The 20614-nt window shown below is 39.1% G+C and overlaps 1 protein-coding gene across 4 annotated transcripts in view; it reads right to left on the bottom strand.

Annotated features, from left to right (window-relative positions):
• Positions 1 to 271: 271 nt before the first annotated feature.
• The window catches only part of LOC131062016 (chloroplast envelope membrane protein), a 226372-nt gene continuing 206029 nt past the window's right edge, over positions 272 to 20614 (bottom strand). For all 4 annotated transcript variants that reach the window (XR_009110644.2, XM_057995872.2, XM_057995869.2 and 1 more), the window contains 2 exons: positions 1174 to 1309; positions 272 to 672 (listed from right to left, as the gene is read on the bottom strand). Coding sequence is in view for 3 of the 4 variants with exons in the window: in XM_057995872.2 (XP_057851855.1) it covers positions 604 to 672; positions 1174 to 1309 (205 nt within the window). In the remaining variant the exon portion in view is untranslated. The remainder of the gene's footprint in view (positions 673 to 1173; positions 1310 to 20614) is intronic.

Here is a 20614-nt window from a genome sequence, read left to right on the forward strand (position 1 = left end):
GCGATAAAGTACTTCATTTACAAAGATATATGTTCGCATTTGAAAAGTTTGATAAAGAAACTTTAAAACAATGTTTTACACTCAACCATGAAGGATCAATTTAAGGGTATTCAAGATAAAATAGGTTGTTTGGGTCTACAAATGTTGATGCAGCTATTTCTGGATTCGAATGTGTAAAGAATTTTTTGCATATAATTTCTGCAAAATGTTGCTTCTAATTTCTGCACATTAAACTCATTCTACCAACTTAATGTGCCAAAATTGCACGACCATGAATGAACCAGGGACCCCATTTTCTATTATTATTGCTAATGTAAGTATTCAAGGATAGCGTAGGAAGTAGGAAAAATGCAAAACATTATTTTAGGTTAGTAGAGCCACTATTGCAACATATGTAACGAAATCAATGGCAAGAATTTATGTAAAAGCTTAATCTAATCTTGATAATTTCTTTGACGAAAAATATCATTGATGAATAGAGTGTTTGGTAAGCAAGAATGAACTAAACAATGAAACCATCAGTTACACTACGCATCCCTATTTTACAATGAGACCCCATGGGTTTTTTCAGTAGCTAAATTCTATCAAAATGGCAACTTGATGTTAGTGCCGCTTCATCTCATGAAATGTAGCAGATGTTGATGGAGACAACCGTGGAAGATACTTGAATACCTGCAAAAGTTAAACGGTAATGGATCATCTACAACAAACACAGATGTACCACTGATTTATATATACAATGGACACTAGGCAATTATAAGAGGCTCTTTATCAGATTGAAGCACAAATATGGTTAATATAAAATCTAGAACTTTAACGTTCAGTCAACACTGCACCTAAAACAATGTTCACTTCATGGAGAAACTGAGAATATAATAGCAAAGATATAGCGATTAGTAGTAAATTCTATTAAAAGAGGCTTTAATATTTACTATCAAGATGATGAAATTTTAAAAAAAAAACATAAATATTAAAATTTAAAAAGACAAAGCTGAGATCACCTTTTAGGCTTTTACCATAGGCAGAACTTACACTGGCTATTGGTAAATGGGAATAAGTGCACATAATTACCATGCACGGAATACAATGGGAATAAGGACTGAATTCCAAAGAGAAACATAAAACAAATTTCATTCGTAGAAACAAAATTCAGAATGAAAAGGTCTAACATACCCAAAGCTTGAAGCAAACATCCATGGTGACAGGAACAGTGCAAATAAATACTGTAATAGCAGATTCATCAGCCATTAGTCCATAGTGCTCCAACAACATCTCTATCAGTGTATGCCATCCTGACTCGGAATGATATCTGTACCATCATGCAAATAATTTCAACCACATTCCTATAATGGTTTGCAACTTTATTATCTTAACATTTAACTATATAAAGATTGATTTGCTACAAAGTTAACCTTAGTACATGCATAGTTCAAGAGTATTTGATGGGATGCAAGATTGAATAATGCAGACTAAATTGCATAAAATGATTTGATGATCTTAGTATTTGAAAAAATAATGAACAATTTCAAGTATATCACAACCTCAACTAAATCAAGCATTGTATGAGGTATCTTTTATATACAAAATTACCACCATGTTCGAATGAAAGAAACAATAATTATGGCCATGTTTCAACTAATGAAAGAGCAGAATACTCTCCTTACCATGTCTTTTTAGACAAAAGCTCAACTAAATTGAGCATTGTCTGAGGTATCTGTTGTCACGTTATGACACCCTTGGTCCATCAGTGAGAACCGATCAGAGATATGTTCCATGGACCAGCGCTGCCCCAGTTTGATCAAAGAGGAAACAATAGATCATGAAGAGTGAAGTGTTGTCTTGTCAGAAGGAAGTTCCTAAGTCTTCTCTTCCTCAACCCCGGAACTTCGGAACCCCCAGGGTCCCAAGTTCCTAAGTCCTCAACTCTGGAGCCCCCAGGTTCCCAAGTTCCTAAGTCTTCTCTTCCTCAACACTGGAACTCCAGAACCCCCAGGTTCCTAAGTTCCTAAGTCCTCAAACCCGTAACTCCGGAACCCCCAGGTTCCCAAGTTCCTAAGTCTTCAAGCCCGGAACTCCGGAACCCCCAAATTCCGAAGTTCCTAAGTGCTTGACTCTGGAATCCCAAAATCCCAAGCTTTAGTCTTCCCCACTTCGGGAACCCGAGTTTCCAGCTTGCAACACTTTCAGATAGCATGATCAACACTCAAGGCTCTTAATGCTCCACCAACTCTTGCGACTTGTACACTTTCTTTCATGGAGCTACAGGGGCACATTCAATGATTTTTGCAGGATTTCCGTCAGGTGAAGTACAAGGCCATGCTTATTTGTGGTTACTTTTGTCATGCCTGCATGCTCTGACTTCAGAATGTCAATCAATCCACCTTCTGGAAGTCCCTTTCTTCTTGGGATTGCGTTGTCAAGGTATGACCAGGTTGCTTGCATGTACACAATGTCAGGTGCATGCACTTCCCTGCATTCCTTGACTGACATTTCCCTGCACAAATAAAGGTCAAGGCTTCTCTTCCTTGACCAATGGTCTCTCCTCTACGACCAGTTTTCTATATAAAGGCTGTTAAGCCTCATTGTAAAAGGTTCTCTCCCTGTTGGCTTGAGCTATTCTATGTTCTTTCACTTCTCTTGTATTTATCTTGCATTTATGCAACTGTAAGTTTGGCCATTGGCCTTATAATGAATTGAAAATCACCATTCTTGCCTTCCTTCAAACTTATGTATGTCGTGTATGTTTCCTTACCTTCATCATAGGTGTATGTTTTGTGGCTCTTCTCTCTTATATGCTATGTTAACTTATTTATGAGTGTGACTTGTGGGAAACCTTCTTCCCTCTTGACATTCAGTGAATTCTAACCTTCATACATGCATTGGGATCACTCATACAACTGAAGCTTGTGCATCTCCTGGGTATTTCAGTTGATTCTTTGTGTCATTTCGGGTAGGGAGAGAAACAATCTTTTATCTTGGTGCATCACCTCCTTTCATTTTAAGCATTTCCCTCTTCTCTTTTCCTCTGCAAGCTGTTAGGATAGGCTTAGGAGTAAGTTTTGAAGTGTTAAGTAGATTCAACACCTGCACCTGGATTGAGAAGGAAGCCGGCCTTCTTTGGAGATTCAACCCCTTGCACAAGGTCCCACACTTCGGGGTTGTTTCCATGTTTCACAAGGTTGCTAAGTTGATAGCTCAGCAAGGGTGCAAGTTTTTGTGACAATAGTTTTTGGCATGCCTAGTGGGACATACTTTCGATGTACATGCTAAGGATTCAGTGTTGTTCTAAGTGTCTCAGCCTTTAGAGGCAGTCATCTTTCAAGCACTTGGCGACTTGACTCAACAAGTCAAGTTCTTGTTCATGCTAAGTTCCTAACTCTGGAACCCCCAAGTTCCCAAGTATCAAGTCCGGAAGCCCGGAACCCCTAGGTTCCGAGGTGCCTAAGTCCTCAACTCCAGAACCCCGAGGTTCCGAAGTAATGCAATCCTAAGCCCAAGCCAACTGAAGATTCGGTGCATTCTTCAATTCATCAAGCCTTTGGAGGCAACATCTTTCAAGCACATGCCGATTCTGCAATCATTTGGTGGATCTGTGGTATGTTATTCGTCTCTGGTTGAGAGGGTCCATCTGCTCTCTTTAAGCATTTTGTTAAACAAGCTCCATCTCTTTCAAATGCTTTAATATGAGTTCATATCATGGGTGTAACTTCTATTCACCCCCATTCTATGAGAATGCCAACCATTTTCCCCCTCCTTACCAACAAGACCAACTAGGACTGCTCCTAGTTTCAACCCAAATAACTTCACTTCAGCAGCAAGCGGATACTTTCCTAATGCTTGCCACCCCACCCCTGCTCAACCTTGGCAGCCCAACCAGCCCTAAGATGATGAAAAAAGGCAAATTGCAGAACTCAAAAGTGTGTTGCTTGATACCACCAAGCAACTGGAGGAGTTGAAGAGGCAACAGGAGTGAGATTTGTAGCAGGATCAGCTTTCTTATCAGACTCAGCTTCAGCAACAACAAATGGGAGCCCAAAGACAACATAAGGAGTTCCTTGCAAGGCAGCTTGCCTCTACCAGGCAGAAAGAAATTGAGCAACTAGCAGCCATAGAGATGCGGCTCATACAGGAGGAGGTTTCTACTCCTAGGGTTCCTAAGTTTGAAATCCCTAGCTTCGGGCAGGGGAGACCTCCCAAGCCTTCAACTAATCCCCCTAGTTTTAAAATTCCAAATTTCAAGGGAGCTCCAACTGTTGTTATACAAGAGCCTTCTCCTCAGTACCTTTTGCAAAACACCCCACCACCTAGGCCCTTTCCTGATGCTATCTCCCTTTTTAAGGATGGACCTGTTGTATGGAGTTCCTTGCAAGGCAGCTTGCCTCTACTAGGAAGAAAGAAATTGAGCAACTAGCAGCCATAGAGATGCGGCTCATACAGAAGGAGGTTTCTGCTCCTAAGGTTCCTAAGTTTGAAATCCCAAGCTTCAGGCAGGGGAGACCTCCCAAGCCTTCAACTAACCCCCCTAGTTTTAAAATTCCAAGTTTCAAGGGAGCTCCAGCTGTTGTTATACAAGAGCCTTCTCCTCAGTGCCTTTCGCAAAACACCCCACCACCTAGGCCCTTTCCTGATGCTATCTCCCTTTTCAAGGACGGACCTGTTGTATGGAGTTCCTTGCAAGGCAGCTTGCCTCTACTAGGAAGAAAGAAATTGAGCAATTAGCAGCCATAGAGATGCGGCTCATACAGGAGGAGGTTTTTGCTCCTAGGGTTCCTAAGTTTGAAATCCCAAGCTTCAAGCAGGGGAGACCCCCCAAGCCTTCAACTAACCCCCCTAGTTTTAAAATTCCAAGTTTCAAAGGAGCTCCAACTGAAGTTATACAAGAGCCTTCTCCTCAGTGCCTTTCACAAAACACCCCACCACCTAGGCCCTTTCCTAACGCTATCTCCCTTTTTAAGGACGAACCTGTTGTATGGAGGACGGATGGTTCCCATCCTCATCATGACGAAGGGGTTCAATCAGCCATTGGTGAGTCTTCATATGCTCTAAAGGAGGAGGAATCGACAATGCAAGAGGAGGATATTGAGAACAATCAGTTGCAGCAGCAGGTCATTGAACATGAGGAGTGTGAAGGTAAAGAGGAGGATGTTGTCCTCTCATTTGACAATCTTCCTTTATTGATCATGAGGAGAAGGATATGTCTACACCTCCCCTGGTGGTAGCTCTGGAGCAACAAGCTAATGTTGAGGAGGGCACAAGGGGTAATGGTTTTGCTGCAAATTGCATGGCGGATGGATCGTGCCATGAACCTGAGGTTGTTGCATTATGTTGCTAGGAGGAGGAAACAAAAACAAAGAGACAATCTGAAGATTTTAGATCTTCTTGTGAGGTGTCTCATAAACTTGAGATTTGTGCTGATGAGTTGGATATCAACACATGTGATTATGATGTATGTTGGTTCTCCCCTGTCCCTGAAAGTGATGATGTTGAATATGAAGTCTTCATTCAAGGTGAAGATGTTTCTTTTGGCATTAGGGATGATGTGTCTGAGCTTGAATATTTCACTTGGGACCAACATACCAAGTTTGATGACGTTGAGCAACAACATGTTGGTCATGCCGACAGTCTTTTGGTTGCTCAACTTGACAATATACCCGAGCTTCAAAGTTTCCAATTTTATGTCTGAAGAGCCCCCTTGTGCAGGTCAAGGCAGATATATGGTATACTTTTCATCACCATGTGAGTTCGAGGCCTTTTCCTTTGGTTTCGACTCATGCCGAGAGGAGGTCGGCTATTGTGAAAAAAATGATGCCCCCTTGTATAATAGAGATGCCTTCTATTTTGCAAGGAGTAGTTCTTTTGATGCTAGCCGACTCCTTAAAAACTCCTCCCTTACTACTATGTGTATGCTTCATGCATCCCCAGATGTCTTAGGTGGCTATTTCCTATGGCTTCCCTATGATGGCAAGGTGAATGGCAAAGTGTTCTTTCACCACATAAGTAGTATGTGTGATCTAATGCATGCATACAAGAGATTTCAACCATTGCAGCTAGATGGTGAATGTAACAATGCTACGAGGGGGATCAGCTCCTTCAAAAGGTTCCTCTTTGACAGAGGCAAAAGCATCAATTGCCTCTTATTATAACAATGTAAATATTAGTTAGGTTTCTTGTTTTCCAAGAAGTGCACGAGCACAGGTTGTTCCCCTTCAGAATGGCTGATCTTGATCCTTTATAGGTTACAAAGGAGATAATTTTCTTCTTTCTTGCAGTTGTGACTCTGTTCCCCATGGATGCTCAAGGGTACTGATCTATAGCAGGCATGCATCCCGCAGAGGTCACCAAAAATGTTGTCATGTTATGACACCCTTGGTCCATCAGTGAGAACCGATCAGAGATATGTTCCATGGACCAGCGCTGCCCCAGTTTGATCAAAGAGGAAACAATGGAATCATGAAGTGTGAAGTGTTCTCTTGTCAGAAGGAAGTTTCTAAATTTTCTCTTCCTCAACCCCGGAACTCCGGAACCCCCAGGTTCCCAAGTTCCTAAGTCCTCAACCCCGGAACTCCGGAACCCCCAAGTTCCTAAGTGCTTGACTCCGGAATCCCAAAATCCCAAGCTTTATTCTTCCCCACTTCGGGAACCAGAGTTTCCGAAGTCTTCCGACTTCCTTCCGGCTTGCAACACTTCCAGATAGCGTGATCAACACTCAAGGCTCTTAATGCTCCACCAACTCTTGCGATTTGTACACTTTCTTTCATGGAGCTACAAGGGTGCATTCAATGATTTTTACAGGATTTCCGTCAGGTGAAGTACATGGCCATACTTAGTTGTGGTTACTTATGTCATGCCTGCATGCTTTGACTTTGGAATGTCAGTCAATCCACCTTCTAGAAGTCCCTTTCTTCTTGGGATTGCGTTGTCAAGGTATGGCCAGGTTGCTTGCATGTAGACAATGTCAGGTGCATGAACTTCTATGCATTCCTTGGCTAACATTTCCCTGCACACATAAGGGTCAAGGCTTCTCTTCTTTGACCAATGGACTCTCCTCTGTGACCAGTTTTTTATATAAAGGTTGTTAAGCCTCATTGTAAAGGGTTTTCTCCTTGCTGGCTTGAGCTATTTTATGCTCTTTCACTTCTCTTGTATTTATCTTGCATTTATGCAACTGTAAGTTTGGCCATTGGCCTTATAATGAATTGAAAATCACCATTCTTGCTTGCCTTCAAACTTATGTATGTTGTGTATGTTTCCTTACCTTCATCATAGGTGTATATTTTGTGGCTCTTCTCTCTTATATACTATATTAACTTATTTCTGAGTGTGACTTGTGGGAAACCTTCTCCCCTCTTGACATTCAGTGAATTCTAACCTTCATACATGCATTGGGGTCACTCATATAACTAAAGTTTGTGCATCTACTGGGTGTTTCAATTGATTTTTTGTGTCATTTCGGGTAGGGGGACAAACAATCTCTTCTTGGTGCATCACCTCCTTTTATTTTAAGCACTTCTCTCTTCCCTTTACCTCTACAAGTTGTTAGGATAGGCTTAGGAGTAAGTTTTGAAGTGTTGAGTTGGTTCAACATATGCACCTAGATTGAGAAGGATGTCGTCCTTCTCCAGAGATTCAACCCCCTTGCACAAGGACCCACACTTCGGGGTTGTTTCCATGTTTCACAAGGTTGCTGAGTTGATAGCTCAACAAGGGTGCAAGCTTTTGTGATCACAGTATCTTTTATATACAAAATAACCACCACGTTCGGAATGAAAGAAACAACAATTATGGCCTTGTTTCAACTAAAGAAAGAGTGGAATACTCTCCTTATCAATCTTTTAAAAGTTGACTATAAAAATGTGAAAGAACTATGGAAAGATACCAAATGCAAAGATGAGACGACTGAATAAGACAAAAATATGCTTAGTAATTTGAAAAATATATATGCTTGAAACAGACAATAAGATGGCGATTCTTTGATGAAAATACATAACCATCCACTGTGTGCATATATTAGCATTTTAACTTGCTCTTTCAGTGCAGCACAAAATAGAATAGTGTGTGAGGATAAACCTCCATTCAAATTGGAAGGTGAAACAAAAATCCTAGAACCTAAGGATACAACCTCTAGTTTTTTACAATATGTACAATTTACCTCTTTAGATTTTCAACATACATTACCAAAAAAACTAACTGCCTATCACAGGGCTAATTAGCACTTCTGCTCAAGATAAGAGATTTTTATTTCTTCTCACTTAAAGAAAACAACCTATAGCAGCTGATAAACACTTACACTTTCCAGATAAAGCAAAGTCCGAAGAGTGTGAGTATAACATGAGGATTGAATTGTTTTAAACAAAGGATGCACAAAAGATGCAAATCATATGAAGAGAACTGCATGCAAAGCTACAATGACCACACTCCGCTGAAATTAGCAATACAAAGCCTACCAATTTAAACAGAAGCAATTTGATTTACCTAAACAATACATAAAGATTATAAAAATCTCAAACAGTAATTTCAACAGCAAAATAGGCATACCATATTCCATTCTTTCATCTCAAGTCTACGTAAATTGCACTTATTTATAAGCGTTAATAAAATTTTGCCTAAGAAATAATTTTTAAAAAAAAGTAAAATAAAACTTCTACACTTTGAATAGTTTGCCTACGTAGGAAGCAAGTTTATCATACAACTTGTCCACAAATACCAAACTTTAAAATCAGGAAATCTTCAAAAAGATTTTTGGTAAGAATAAATATCAACTAAAAATCAACCTCCTAGAAGATAATCTATAAATGGCCATTCTAAGAATAGATTTTCTTGAATATGACTATCTCCTCAAAAGTGGCGAAGGCTAAAAATAGCCAATCTAATAGATGGCTCCTAGCAATGATTTTAATAAAGCTCTTCAGTTCTAGACATGATGGATCCTTTGAAGAAGTCCTAAAACCCATGAATACAAATCTTGGTGCCTTGAATTTGAAAAAAACCCTCTAATTTTTACAAAAAAGCCTAACTAAAATCTACAACCTTGCATACTCTGAAACCCTAGAGTGTATGGAAATTGCTTTTTATGTCTGGAAATGTCTAAAAAGTTATTAAGTCTGTTCGAACAACTGTCACAAAGCTGCTGTTTAAATGATTGTTTTATGTTCCAAAAATCAGCAACCAAGAATGAAACACGCTCAAATATGTTGTAGGCATTGGGAAAAAAAGTTGATCCCAACATCTGTTAAGGAACTTGAAAATATGCTGTTAAAGCAAGTTATTGAAAACAAGTCCTCAAACCTCTTTTTCTTTCACCTTTCCTATTTTTGTCATCCTATATGTATGGGAAAATGTCTATAAATAGAGATGCATTTTTTTATTGACAAAACATATTTTCCTACTACGAGGTATGCACCTTTGCTTAGGACTGCATTTGAAATTTTTTAAAACATGTCCCTAATTTGAACATGAGTTTATCTATGTAAGAGGCCACCTTATTTGAGACAACCTTTTTACTTTCCAACTACCATGCTGCTGGTAATTTTGTCAAATGGTTTGCATGTAGGTTTATGTTTGCTGATTTGCCAGTCTATAGTGTGTTCATTGCAAAGGTCGTATACACATTCACTCTCACACTTAGGCATTCGTATTTAAATGTTAAAAGACTGAGCTGTTTGGAACAGAATGGAATGTGATATTACAATTGGAGTAGCAGAAGGATACAAGAATTAGTGCATAGAAGGGTCTGACCTTTTATTGTATAATAGCAGAGCTCCCATACACATATCAAATCTGTAAATACATATTCTTGACTTCAGTGCCAACAGAGATAATAGTTTAACATAGCACAATGACAAGTATGCATATTGATGATCTTACTCAGCAAGAGCAGCAATATTTCCAAGTCCAGGACAGGGAATTGTTTTCTGTCATCTCCAGATACATGTCACGTCCAGCTAGAAGCATAAATGTTATATCAACCATGATTCATATGCTCAGCAAGGTGCCATTCTCATCTCCTACAACTCATGCATTGACTATGCCTTGAATTGACCAAGTTATCTGTCCCAATGAGCTTCAGCGATCATGAAATGATCACATCCAGCACCCAAGAATAATATTTCTTCTGTCACACAGCCCTAGATTTCATCAATCCTTCATGCCAACCATCTCAAACCAGTAGCTAAGCAAGAATTCACGTCCCACAACAATTTCAGTCACAGAGAAAATAGCCTGACTCACACTATGGCATGGCTCAACAGCTCTAATCACAGCATTTCCATGCACAAGAAGCATATACTCACATACAGGAAGGAATCTCTACCCCAACGAACTTAATAGCCCTGCCTTAGCACTTTAAAAATTCCTTCGACCTCTTACTTTACTTCTCATGCCTCTTCTCTAGGTTCACGGCTGGCAAAACGACTTGCACAAAAATTTATTCTATTACCACACAACCCTAAATACCTTTGTTACAAATCCATGACCTTTTGCAACAAGAGTATGAATTGACCAAACTGTCCAAGAATGTGTTTCTTGCTAAATGCACATACCAAGGTCCTGAAAATGGTATTCAACTCTCCACATCCTTCTCATTTAATTTACCTTCACAAATAATAAGGGTATATAGTTTTAGCCTAAACGGGTAGGTGAGTTGGCTTGGGCGGTGGGTTTGCTCCCCATCGGTCTTGGGTTCGACTCCCTTCCCGGATTTAAGAGTGGGCGCTGCTGCTTGTGGGCTGTGGTTTCACCCCCAGGGACTAGTCTTGTCCCTTGGCTCGCCCTTAAGTGGAAACGGTGGGCCGGGGCAGCGGGGATTGGGGATTTGGGTATCAAAAAATTAAAAAAAAAGGTATAGTTTCTTTGCAACTTCCAAAGTTCCAACTTACCAAGTATAAAATCAACAAATAGAAATTTGTCTGTAAATAAAGACTTCACAAATTTCTATAGGCTCAATCGTTGAAAATAAAATGCAAACCTATAATTTCCCTTATTACACCAATATGAATCCTGCCTGAATTTGCCTTTGATTCTGCTCCAAGAATAAGGGTTTTTGTAAGGTTACAATTTTTAACTTTTAAAAGTTTGATGTCTCTTCCATATAGGCATATGCCTATCAAGGGATTGCAATTTTTTGTTTGAGAGTTATATTTCATAGTGTACAAGTGCATGCCCTATAATAGGCGAGTATTTTTCATTTTTTGAAAAAAATTGTTATGTAGATGCATTTTTTGATTGACAATATATGTCTTCCTTCTAGGGGCATGCCCTTTCATACTACAATGCATTTTTTTAACTTTTCAAAATCAACTTGTCTTCATTGAAGACACACCTATGCATATGGGTACAATTTTGAATTTCTAAACTTGATGTTTCTCCTTAGAATGGCATCCACTTTAGTATTCATGAACTAATTATTGGAAGTTATACATTAACTAGAGATGACAAAAACAATATCGATGATCATGACAAGGATTCAAATATTTCTCACAAAACAAGGAATCTGACTCAAAGGATAACTTTACAAAATCTCTTGTTTATCAATAAACTAGTGCTTCATCAATTGAGTATAGAGTCAACTTATTCCTAGTCCACTTAGAAGAAAAACATACTAGAACAGCAAAAAGATAGACATCCTAGATTACCTAGGAAAGACGATTCTAATTAACACAAAAACAAAGCACTCTTGTGAGCATGGCTAAAGGGGAATAAAATGAGTTACACATTCATTTATAAGATGAGAAAAGTAACAACCTCTCATTACAAGCTGAGAATCCAACCATGGTAATATGTTTCCTTTAGAATTGTAAAAGATCTTTTGCAAGGAAAGGCTCAAGCAGACATTGAAATTGCTATGGAGAAAACATGGATGAGAACTAACCATCACCATTTTGTTCAAAGATGAGAAAGAAAGTTTTCAATCTGTTCATAATCAATTGAAGTTTGTGTTTAAGATAGAACTTGATCCTTGACATATTGATCATGTTGATCGAACATGTTTACTCCCGTAGGGAAATATTACTTAGCATACAAAGTAAACGGAATTATCATTCATAGAACATAGAATAACAGAATTAAAAGATAGTTTCAGAAGATGGATCATTCATTCCAATATGCAATGTGTACAACAATGATAATAGGTCCCCGAGACATTCAAAATGAGTACATAAATAGTTTGCGGTTGGTTAAGATTACCAACTATGAGGGACTGCCAAGTAACAACTCCTCATTGGGAATAAAAACCACACTTACATAACATAATAGGGCTATGTACAACAACAAAACAATTAGAACAGAAGTGGCACCTAAAATGGTGAGCCGCTAGTGAAGGCGTTGCACCTGCTCTTTGCAGATCTTCAGGCCATGTTTAGCCACAAGCTCGAGTTCCTATGATCCCTTCACCATGACAACTACCTCCATTAGGTCAAGCTTAGTCTGCTCCAACTCCTGTGTTGTAGCCTTCTTTTGCTGCTCTTGTGCTACCAACTTGGCATCCTTCTTTGCCAACTCTACCTTCTATTGCTCCAATCGTCTCTCTCGCTCGAGTAATTGTGCGTCCCTCTCAGCCAAGGTGGCCTCCAAAACTATTCGACACTCACGCTCTGCAATGTTGAGCTAAGTCTACTAGGCAAGCCACTCCTACGATATGCTGATATGGGCAGACAACTCACTTCTAGCAAGTTTTTCCTCTCTAGGTGCATTCACCTTGGTTGTATGAGCTTCCTCCGTAGAAGTGCTCACCTTCTTCATCCTGTAGAAGACATCCTGGAAGCATGTGTCCATACCGTGGAGTACAGTAAGCACTCGGCCATGCCTTTTGATCATGGTGGGACGTGGTAGGTGCCATGTTGCTAATATGTTTGGGGTCTCCACAATGGGCCATCCATGAGATACAAAACAACAAAAGAACTTCCCTTCACAATCTACTTGCATAAATGCAAGAATCTTTTCAGCTTTGTTGGCCACCAATAGAGCCAGACCAATATCTATCTATCAAGAGAGTTCAGCCACTTCATGCATGACCAAGGCTATATCCTCCAACTCTACTAGGTACCATTCTACTGTGCCAAGTACATCATGGGGGTCCAGTCTGGAAATTTGTATGTGCATCCCCTTGATCTTGTCCTTACTAGAGGGAGTCATCCAAACCATCACCATCCGGGGTTTTGGCCTTTTCAAGCTGAGAAGTAGTAGACCCTCCTATTCATCGAGCTCACTAGGTTGATTAGCCATGGGCTCAGCTGTTGACAATATGAACTACCTCCATTGGTTGCTTTACCTCCCCTCCAATTGCCAACGCATGCTTCTCCTCCTTCAATTGGCAACAAATCCAAGTTCTCCAAGAGACTTGGTGATGGTGGTGGTGGGGTGACTGGTGCCACTTGAAACTTGTTGAGCCAACTGTTCACCCTGGTAGCGCTAACCCACTCCTTTGGCAGTGTCGTCTCGACAATTAGCAACACAACAACTGCCATCGGTGCAACAATTAGCACCACGGTGACAATTGATGCTTAAGTGGTAAATGGTACCTCAACAATGAATAGTGTTGGAGTGGCAACTACTTTTGCAACCCATGTAGAAACTCTCAAGAGTGTGGCATGCAAGAGTATGGCTGACGCAAATGTGACAATGACAGTCGTTGTTGGAGGTGTTGGCCATATTGGAACTAAATAAGCCTCTATTGAATCCTCATTTGTACTGGAATTTTTTGGGCTACCATTGTCTAGGGTGGTGTCATTGTTGGTATTATGGATGTGTTGCATTGGTTTTGTCATTGATGTCAACACTTATCAACACTTGTGAACACTTATCAGCACTAGAGATCTTTGGTTATGTTCACCGGCATGTTCAGTGACTTATGCACAGTCACCGGTATCTGGTTCACCGGCAGGTTATATTGTTCACCGACATTGAAGATGATCTGTTATCATCGATTACTTGGTTATGTCGAAGACATTGTTTGGACACTTGGTTTTGGTGATTCGGTTATTGGTCTAATCGAGTTTGCATATTTGCTATTACCGGCAAATAGGTCTAGGTCATGGACCGGCAAGCGTTATCCATTCCAGATCAGCACGGCACGTTATGGAGATGTTTTATTGATTGGTTATTATTGTAAATGTATTGAACCGACATGATGCATCGCATATTGATTCATTTGTAATTGAATTAATTGTAATATTCTTAGTGAGCCGACCTACACATTTGGTCTTAGGTTTTGGTATATATGTAAGATCTCACTTGTGAGATTATATAAGAAGGTGTGGAAAGGAATGTAATAAGGTATATGTGAATATAAGCAGAGCTATACACGCAGACATCATTTGAAGATTCAAGGAATGTATGAAGAAGACAATCAGAGCTTAACCAGTACTGAATCCAGCATATGAAGATGCTATTTTGAACAGTTCATTATCATTGGATTTAACCATCCAATTGTAGTCAGTGTGACTCTCATTTTGTGATTGAGCAGTGACCTCTAGGCAGTTGGCCTTTCTGCATGTGCAGACCCCATTTGTACACACATACTATCTGCAGTAGTATCATCTGATTGTGGCTAAGGTTTCCCACCGTGGTTTTTCCCCTTACAGGGTTTCCACGTACAAATATCTGTGTTATGTGTTGTGGATGTTATTTGTCTTTCTGTTTCATGCATTAAACTTTACCGGTACTGTTATTAACTGTTAAACTGTCTACCGGCATTAAGTTTGGTTAAGTTATATTTGGGTTGAAATTAATAGACAATTGATTCACCCCCCCCCTCTCAGTTGCCTCCAGGTCCTAACAATTGGTATTAGAGCTAAGTCCTCTTTCTGCAGAAGTTTAACAGCTTGAGGAGATTCTATGGCAACTAACTATTTCAGGAAGGACAGTCCGAAGCTTGATGGAACTAACTATGATATATGGAAGATCAGAATGGAGACACATCTGAATTGCATTGGAAGAGACATATGGGATGTTACAAAGAATGGCTATGTTGGTCCTACACAGAGTCAACCTAATCCACCAACCTAGGCTAAAGATCAGGAGAATGATTGCAAAGCAAGAGAAGCACTTTTGAGCGCATTGTCAGATCAGCAAATCATGGGATTATCAGACCGATCTACTGCTAAAGCTATTTGGGATAAATTGGAGACTTTGAATGAAGGTGATACCACTATCAAAATTGCAAAACTGGAATGCTTCTGGGTCAGGTATGAAAATCTGAAAATGGAAGAAGATGAAAGGATTTATGCTTTTATGGAAAGAGTTAATGAAATTGTTTTGGGTATACAATGTTGTGGAGGATCCTTAAGTGAAGATGAAATTGTTTCTAAAGTTTTAAGAGCATTGCCACCGGCATACAAAATGAAAGTAACTGCTATTAATGAATTGGGAACAATGCCTAATACATTAGTATCTAGAGATACTTTGGTTGGAAAACTTTCAGCTTTTGAACTTGAGGAATTTGGTCTTGTTGCTACAATTAAGACAGATTTGGCTTTCAAAGCTTCATCATCTGCAACATCATCATCATCATCTGAAAAATCTGATTGGAATGCACTTTATGCTAGAGAACTTGAAGAAATCAAAAGAGAGAATGAAGAACTTGAAGAGCTTGAAGCACTATTTGCAAGGAAAATGCCTAAAGGTCCAGTTGGAAGTAAGTATAAAGGTAAAGCACCATTTAAATGTTTTAACTGCAATAAAATTGGTCATATGGCATCTAGGTGTCTTGATAGACATGCAAGATTGAAAGAAGAAGCTAAAAGAACATATAAGCCTAACCCTGAATATCAGAGATATAGATTTAAGAAGAATAGAGACAAATCATGTTACTATGTTGATGAAGGAGAGCTAATTCTCAGGGGGAGTAGATTGGATAAATTTAGTTCTAACAATTGGTATTTGTAATAAGTTCTATGAACTGATTGTATTTGGTTTTGTATTGCTTTGGCATTTGATGTCAAAGGGGGAGAGATATCTATGGAAAAACACATTATCTTTTGGGGAGAGATTATTCATTGGGGGAGAGATTGTTACTCTCTATATCTATATTTTGATTTCTGGTTAATGATCTCTTTGGGAGATTGTTGGTTTTTGGTTTTTGGCATTTCTGCTTTGACACTTAGATGGTTTTTCCATCTTGTGTTGCCATCAATGCCAAAGGGGGAGATCGTTGGTATTATGGATGTGTTGCATTGGTTTTGTCATTGATGTCAACACTTATCAACACTTGTGAACACTTATTACCACTGGAGATCTTTGGTTATGTTCACCGGCATGTTCAGTGACTTATGCATAGTCACTGGTATCTGGTTCACCGGCAAGTTATATTGTTCACCGGCACTGAGGATGATCTGTTATCATCTGGAGATTACTTGGTTATGTCGAAGACATTGTTTGGACACTTGGTTTTGGTGATTCGGTTATTGGTCTAATCGAGTTTGCATATTTGTTGTTATCGACAAATAGGTCTAGGTTATCGACCGGCAAGCGTTATCCATTCCAGATCAGCATGACACGTTATGGACATGTTTTATTGATTGGTTATTATTGTAAATGCATTGAGCCGACATGATGCATCGCATATTGATTCATTTGTAATTGAATTAATTGTAATATTCTTAGTGAGCCGACCTACACATTTGGTCTTAGGTTTTGGTATATATGTAAGATCTCACTTGTGAGATTATATAAGGTGTAGAAAGGAATGTAATAAAGTATATGCGAATATAAGCAGAGCTATATGCACAGACATCATTTGAAGATTCAAGGAAGGTATGAAGAAGACAATCAGAGCTTAACCGGTACTGAATCCAGCATATGAAGATGCTATTTTGAGCAGTACATTATCATTGGATTTAACCATCCAATTGTAGTTAGTGTGACTCCCATTTTTTGATTGAGCAGTGAGCTCTAGGCAGTTGGCCTTTCTGCATGTGCAGACCCCATTTGTACACATACTATCTGCAATAGTATCATCTGATTGTGGGTAAGGTTTCCCACCATGGTTTTTCCCCTTACAGGGTTTCCACATACAAATATCTATGTTATGTGTTGTGGATGTTATTTGTCTTTCCGTTTCATGCATTAAACTTTACCGGTATTGTTATTAACTGTTAAACTGTCTACTGGCATTAAGTTTGGTCTACCGGTATTATGCACTAAGTTTGGTTTAGTTATATTTGGGTTGAAATTAATAGACAATTGATTCACCCCCCCTCTCAGTTGCCTCCGAGTCCTAACAGTCATCACTAGATGACGAGACTACAATCTTCACACATTCATTTCTTTTTTCTTGGTGCTTCCGTTTCCTTGGCCAAGGCATAGTTGATGGAACGACCTCCTTGCTAGCCACTTGAATTCCTAAATTAGCCCAATAAGATGTTGTTGGCCACCTTGGTTCCAACTGTCCCACAGGCTATAGTCTCCCCCACTTGGCCAGAGGCACCTACATATGAATGGCATCCAAAAGTAGCCTAACACCATGTTGGGTCACGTAAAACTGTAAAAGGTTTTGTGCCTTCGACTGAGAGAGTCATGTATTCTTTCTGATAATCCTCTCACCCAATTGTATACCTTGCCCAAGTTGAGTTGAATCATAAACTGAATAATCCAAAAAGCAACGTCAAAAGCATGACTGGCATCCATTAGTCAGCACTTGAGAAGGTCCACTATGCATTTCCATTTCGCTATGGCTAGGAATTTTTTCTCTATCCCTCTCTTTCTTCATGAGCCCTAGATGACATCAGTCCCCTCCTACGTCATCTTGCCTGCACACGCATTGGATAAGTGCTTCTTTGTGTTATGGGCTTACCTTCTTGTGTTTCCTCACATAGTTCCCAATCAAAGGTTTGCCAATACTATGGTGAAGTCAGATGGCCGATAAGAAATCGTTAGCTGGCAACTGTGGTAGTTGATGATGGATTCCCATTTGACTTAGTTATACCAAATTACCATGACATGCAAATATGGCTCAAACTCCTTCGAGTTGAAGAATGACAGTTGGACTACTTTGTCCACCCGTGCATGACAGAGTGTGTGCTTCAATAGATGATCTTCGTCTGCATTATGCCACCAACTCCTACATTCACTTCCTATAAGATTTTCCCAAATGAGGGAATTGGTTGTAACTATGTCATCATTTCTCTATTTTCCTCCACCTACAATCTTGGGTTGGGAATGTCGCTTCCCTTTACTACTACTCGCCATTACTGAGGTTGGTGTTGATAATGGATGCTAACCTTCGACCTGTACTTTATAATTTATGCATGGTTCCTTAGAAAACTGGCACTTCTCAACTACCATTTGGATTGTTTGAGTCTCATACCCATGTTTCGCCTATCTCCTCCCCCACCATATGGCCTATCTGCTACACACGGGTTGCCAAAGCTAGTATTCAACATGTATGGCATGCAACCAACACCCTTATTTGGACTCTTCTTTCCCACATGCGACTTGTTTTCTTTCCGTATGTCTGACCTAATTGCTGTCATGTATGGCCCTGCCAAAGCTAGAGGAGACTGCCATACCCTGCACACACAGATTTGCTAAATGAGGTGCCAGTATGTTGGTTGTATGAAGTTGTGTGGTGGCCATATGTTGCACAACCTTAACCTTGTCTACAGGAACCTTACATTGAAGTGTTGTATGACATGTCTAGAACACCGTACAAGAGGCTGGCAGCAATAAAAATGATGTACAGTATGCTGCAAATGCCATACTATGAAGACTTGAACATGCTATACGAATATGTTGGTAGTAGGTCGTAGGGCATTATGCAAGCATATGGATGAGAAAGCAAGTTGTGGCCATACACTGAAAAACATGCAAAGATACTTTCATAGTTGTACTTAGTTAGAACTCAACCTAGTTTGTTGTACACTATACTAGAGACTTGGATGTCACTACCATATGTTGTACCAGAGACTTGGGGTGTCATACGGGATAGACGACCAATACTAGAAGCTTGGAACATTGTACCAATTCCTTGCAAAGGTGTCGCACAAGAGAGTGTTGAGGCATTCGTACGTTAGAAGTGTTTGCCTGGAATGAAAACTAATTTCGCTAATAGAATTGTATATAATGCTAAATAATTAAAAAGTTCTGCCAAGCCTTCCTTGCAAATTTTTAACTTATTATTGGCCCTAGACTTTATAATGATTTTTAATTTTTCTCCCCAACTGTCCCTTTCCGTCGACACTTTAATAATAACTCTTGGCACTTTAATAATTTTTTTCACTTTTGTTTTCATATTCCTCTTTATTTTTGCCAAATTAATTATATTTTCTAACTTTAATATTTGGATAAGAATTTGCTTTCTCCACATTTTTCCCATACCTTTCCTTTTCACCTTTAATTTTCTCACCCTTATTTCTCCATAATAATGTTTCCCTTTTAATTTTTCCAAGGTTCTACCTTTTGTCTCTGTTGGTTGAAAATTCTATACACCTAGGAAGATGTGCAAAATTGTGGTTTCAGCCACAATGTGTAATTTTAAAACTCTCTTAATTTAAGGGAAAGCTCCCCCTTTTCTACTAATACTAACTAAATACTTAATCTAATTTGGGTGGGACAACAACCTTTTCTCTTTTTTCTAAAAAAGATTATATTCTTTTCTCTTCCTAGAAAAGAAACAACAATTGTTAAAAGATAAATACAACAACTTAAAGTAATGACAAGAAATGAGAAGAAGTTCCCTGAAAGCACAAAGACTTTTGTCACCTCCTCTGAGATGGGAAAACAACAACTAAGCACAAAGTCTTGAGTTCCCACTATATTATCTATCTTTTTCAGAATGATAAGACATGAACAATGAACAACATATAACAGCACAAAGCTTGCAAGTATGATGCACCTTCGAATGGGAACAACCACAAGCACAAAGTTTTGCAACTCTTCTCAGATTTTAACTAATAACTAAACTAATTCAACTCTCACTATTTATAGCACAAAGTCTACAAGAAATCAGATTGAAGCTCCTTTCAACAACTGTACTACAATAATCTCAAGTAAATATAAAGCACTATGCCACTATGACACGAACACAATGGACACAAAGTATAGTTTCAACACAAAGTCTGAAACTCACAATCTTCTTGATATTACTTGAGAAAAACAATTTTACAAGTACAAAGCTCAAAGATTTTATGATTGCAAATTTTTGCAGAGTTTCTTTGCTTGCTAAAAAGATAAAAATTACAAAGAGCACCCTCGTGTATATATAGGAGAGGGGCTGAGAGCAAAAAGTGGGAGAAGTCTAACCAACTGAGACTTTTTCCACAACCACTATAACTAAGTATGACTTATTCAAATTACAGTCCTATTGACTTTCGATTTGCAATTTGCATATATGTAACTACAAGTTACAAGAATGCAAGTAATGTGACTACTTGCAATTACATATTTTGGCATTACATGTAATATGTCAAAACTAAATTACAAATGCTTAATTAAAACTAATCTAGTTGTCTAAGACACAACTCTATTTACATCATGCTCTGTCTAAGAGGTCTTCATGCTGCTACAAGATGCTAGAACTTGAAGTATTTGAGATCGGTGAAGGTATTTATCCAGGAGCAACAACTTGCATCATTGATAGTTCTTATGTCCTTTGCCAATGAACTCCAACCTCATCCTCTTGCTC

The sequence above is a fragment of the Cryptomeria japonica genome, chromosome 2 (genome assembly GCF_030272615.1).
Source record: "Cryptomeria japonica chromosome 2, Sugi_1.0, whole genome shotgun sequence".
Lineage (NCBI taxonomy): Eukaryota > Viridiplantae > Streptophyta > Pinopsida > Cupressales > Cupressaceae > Cryptomeria > Cryptomeria japonica.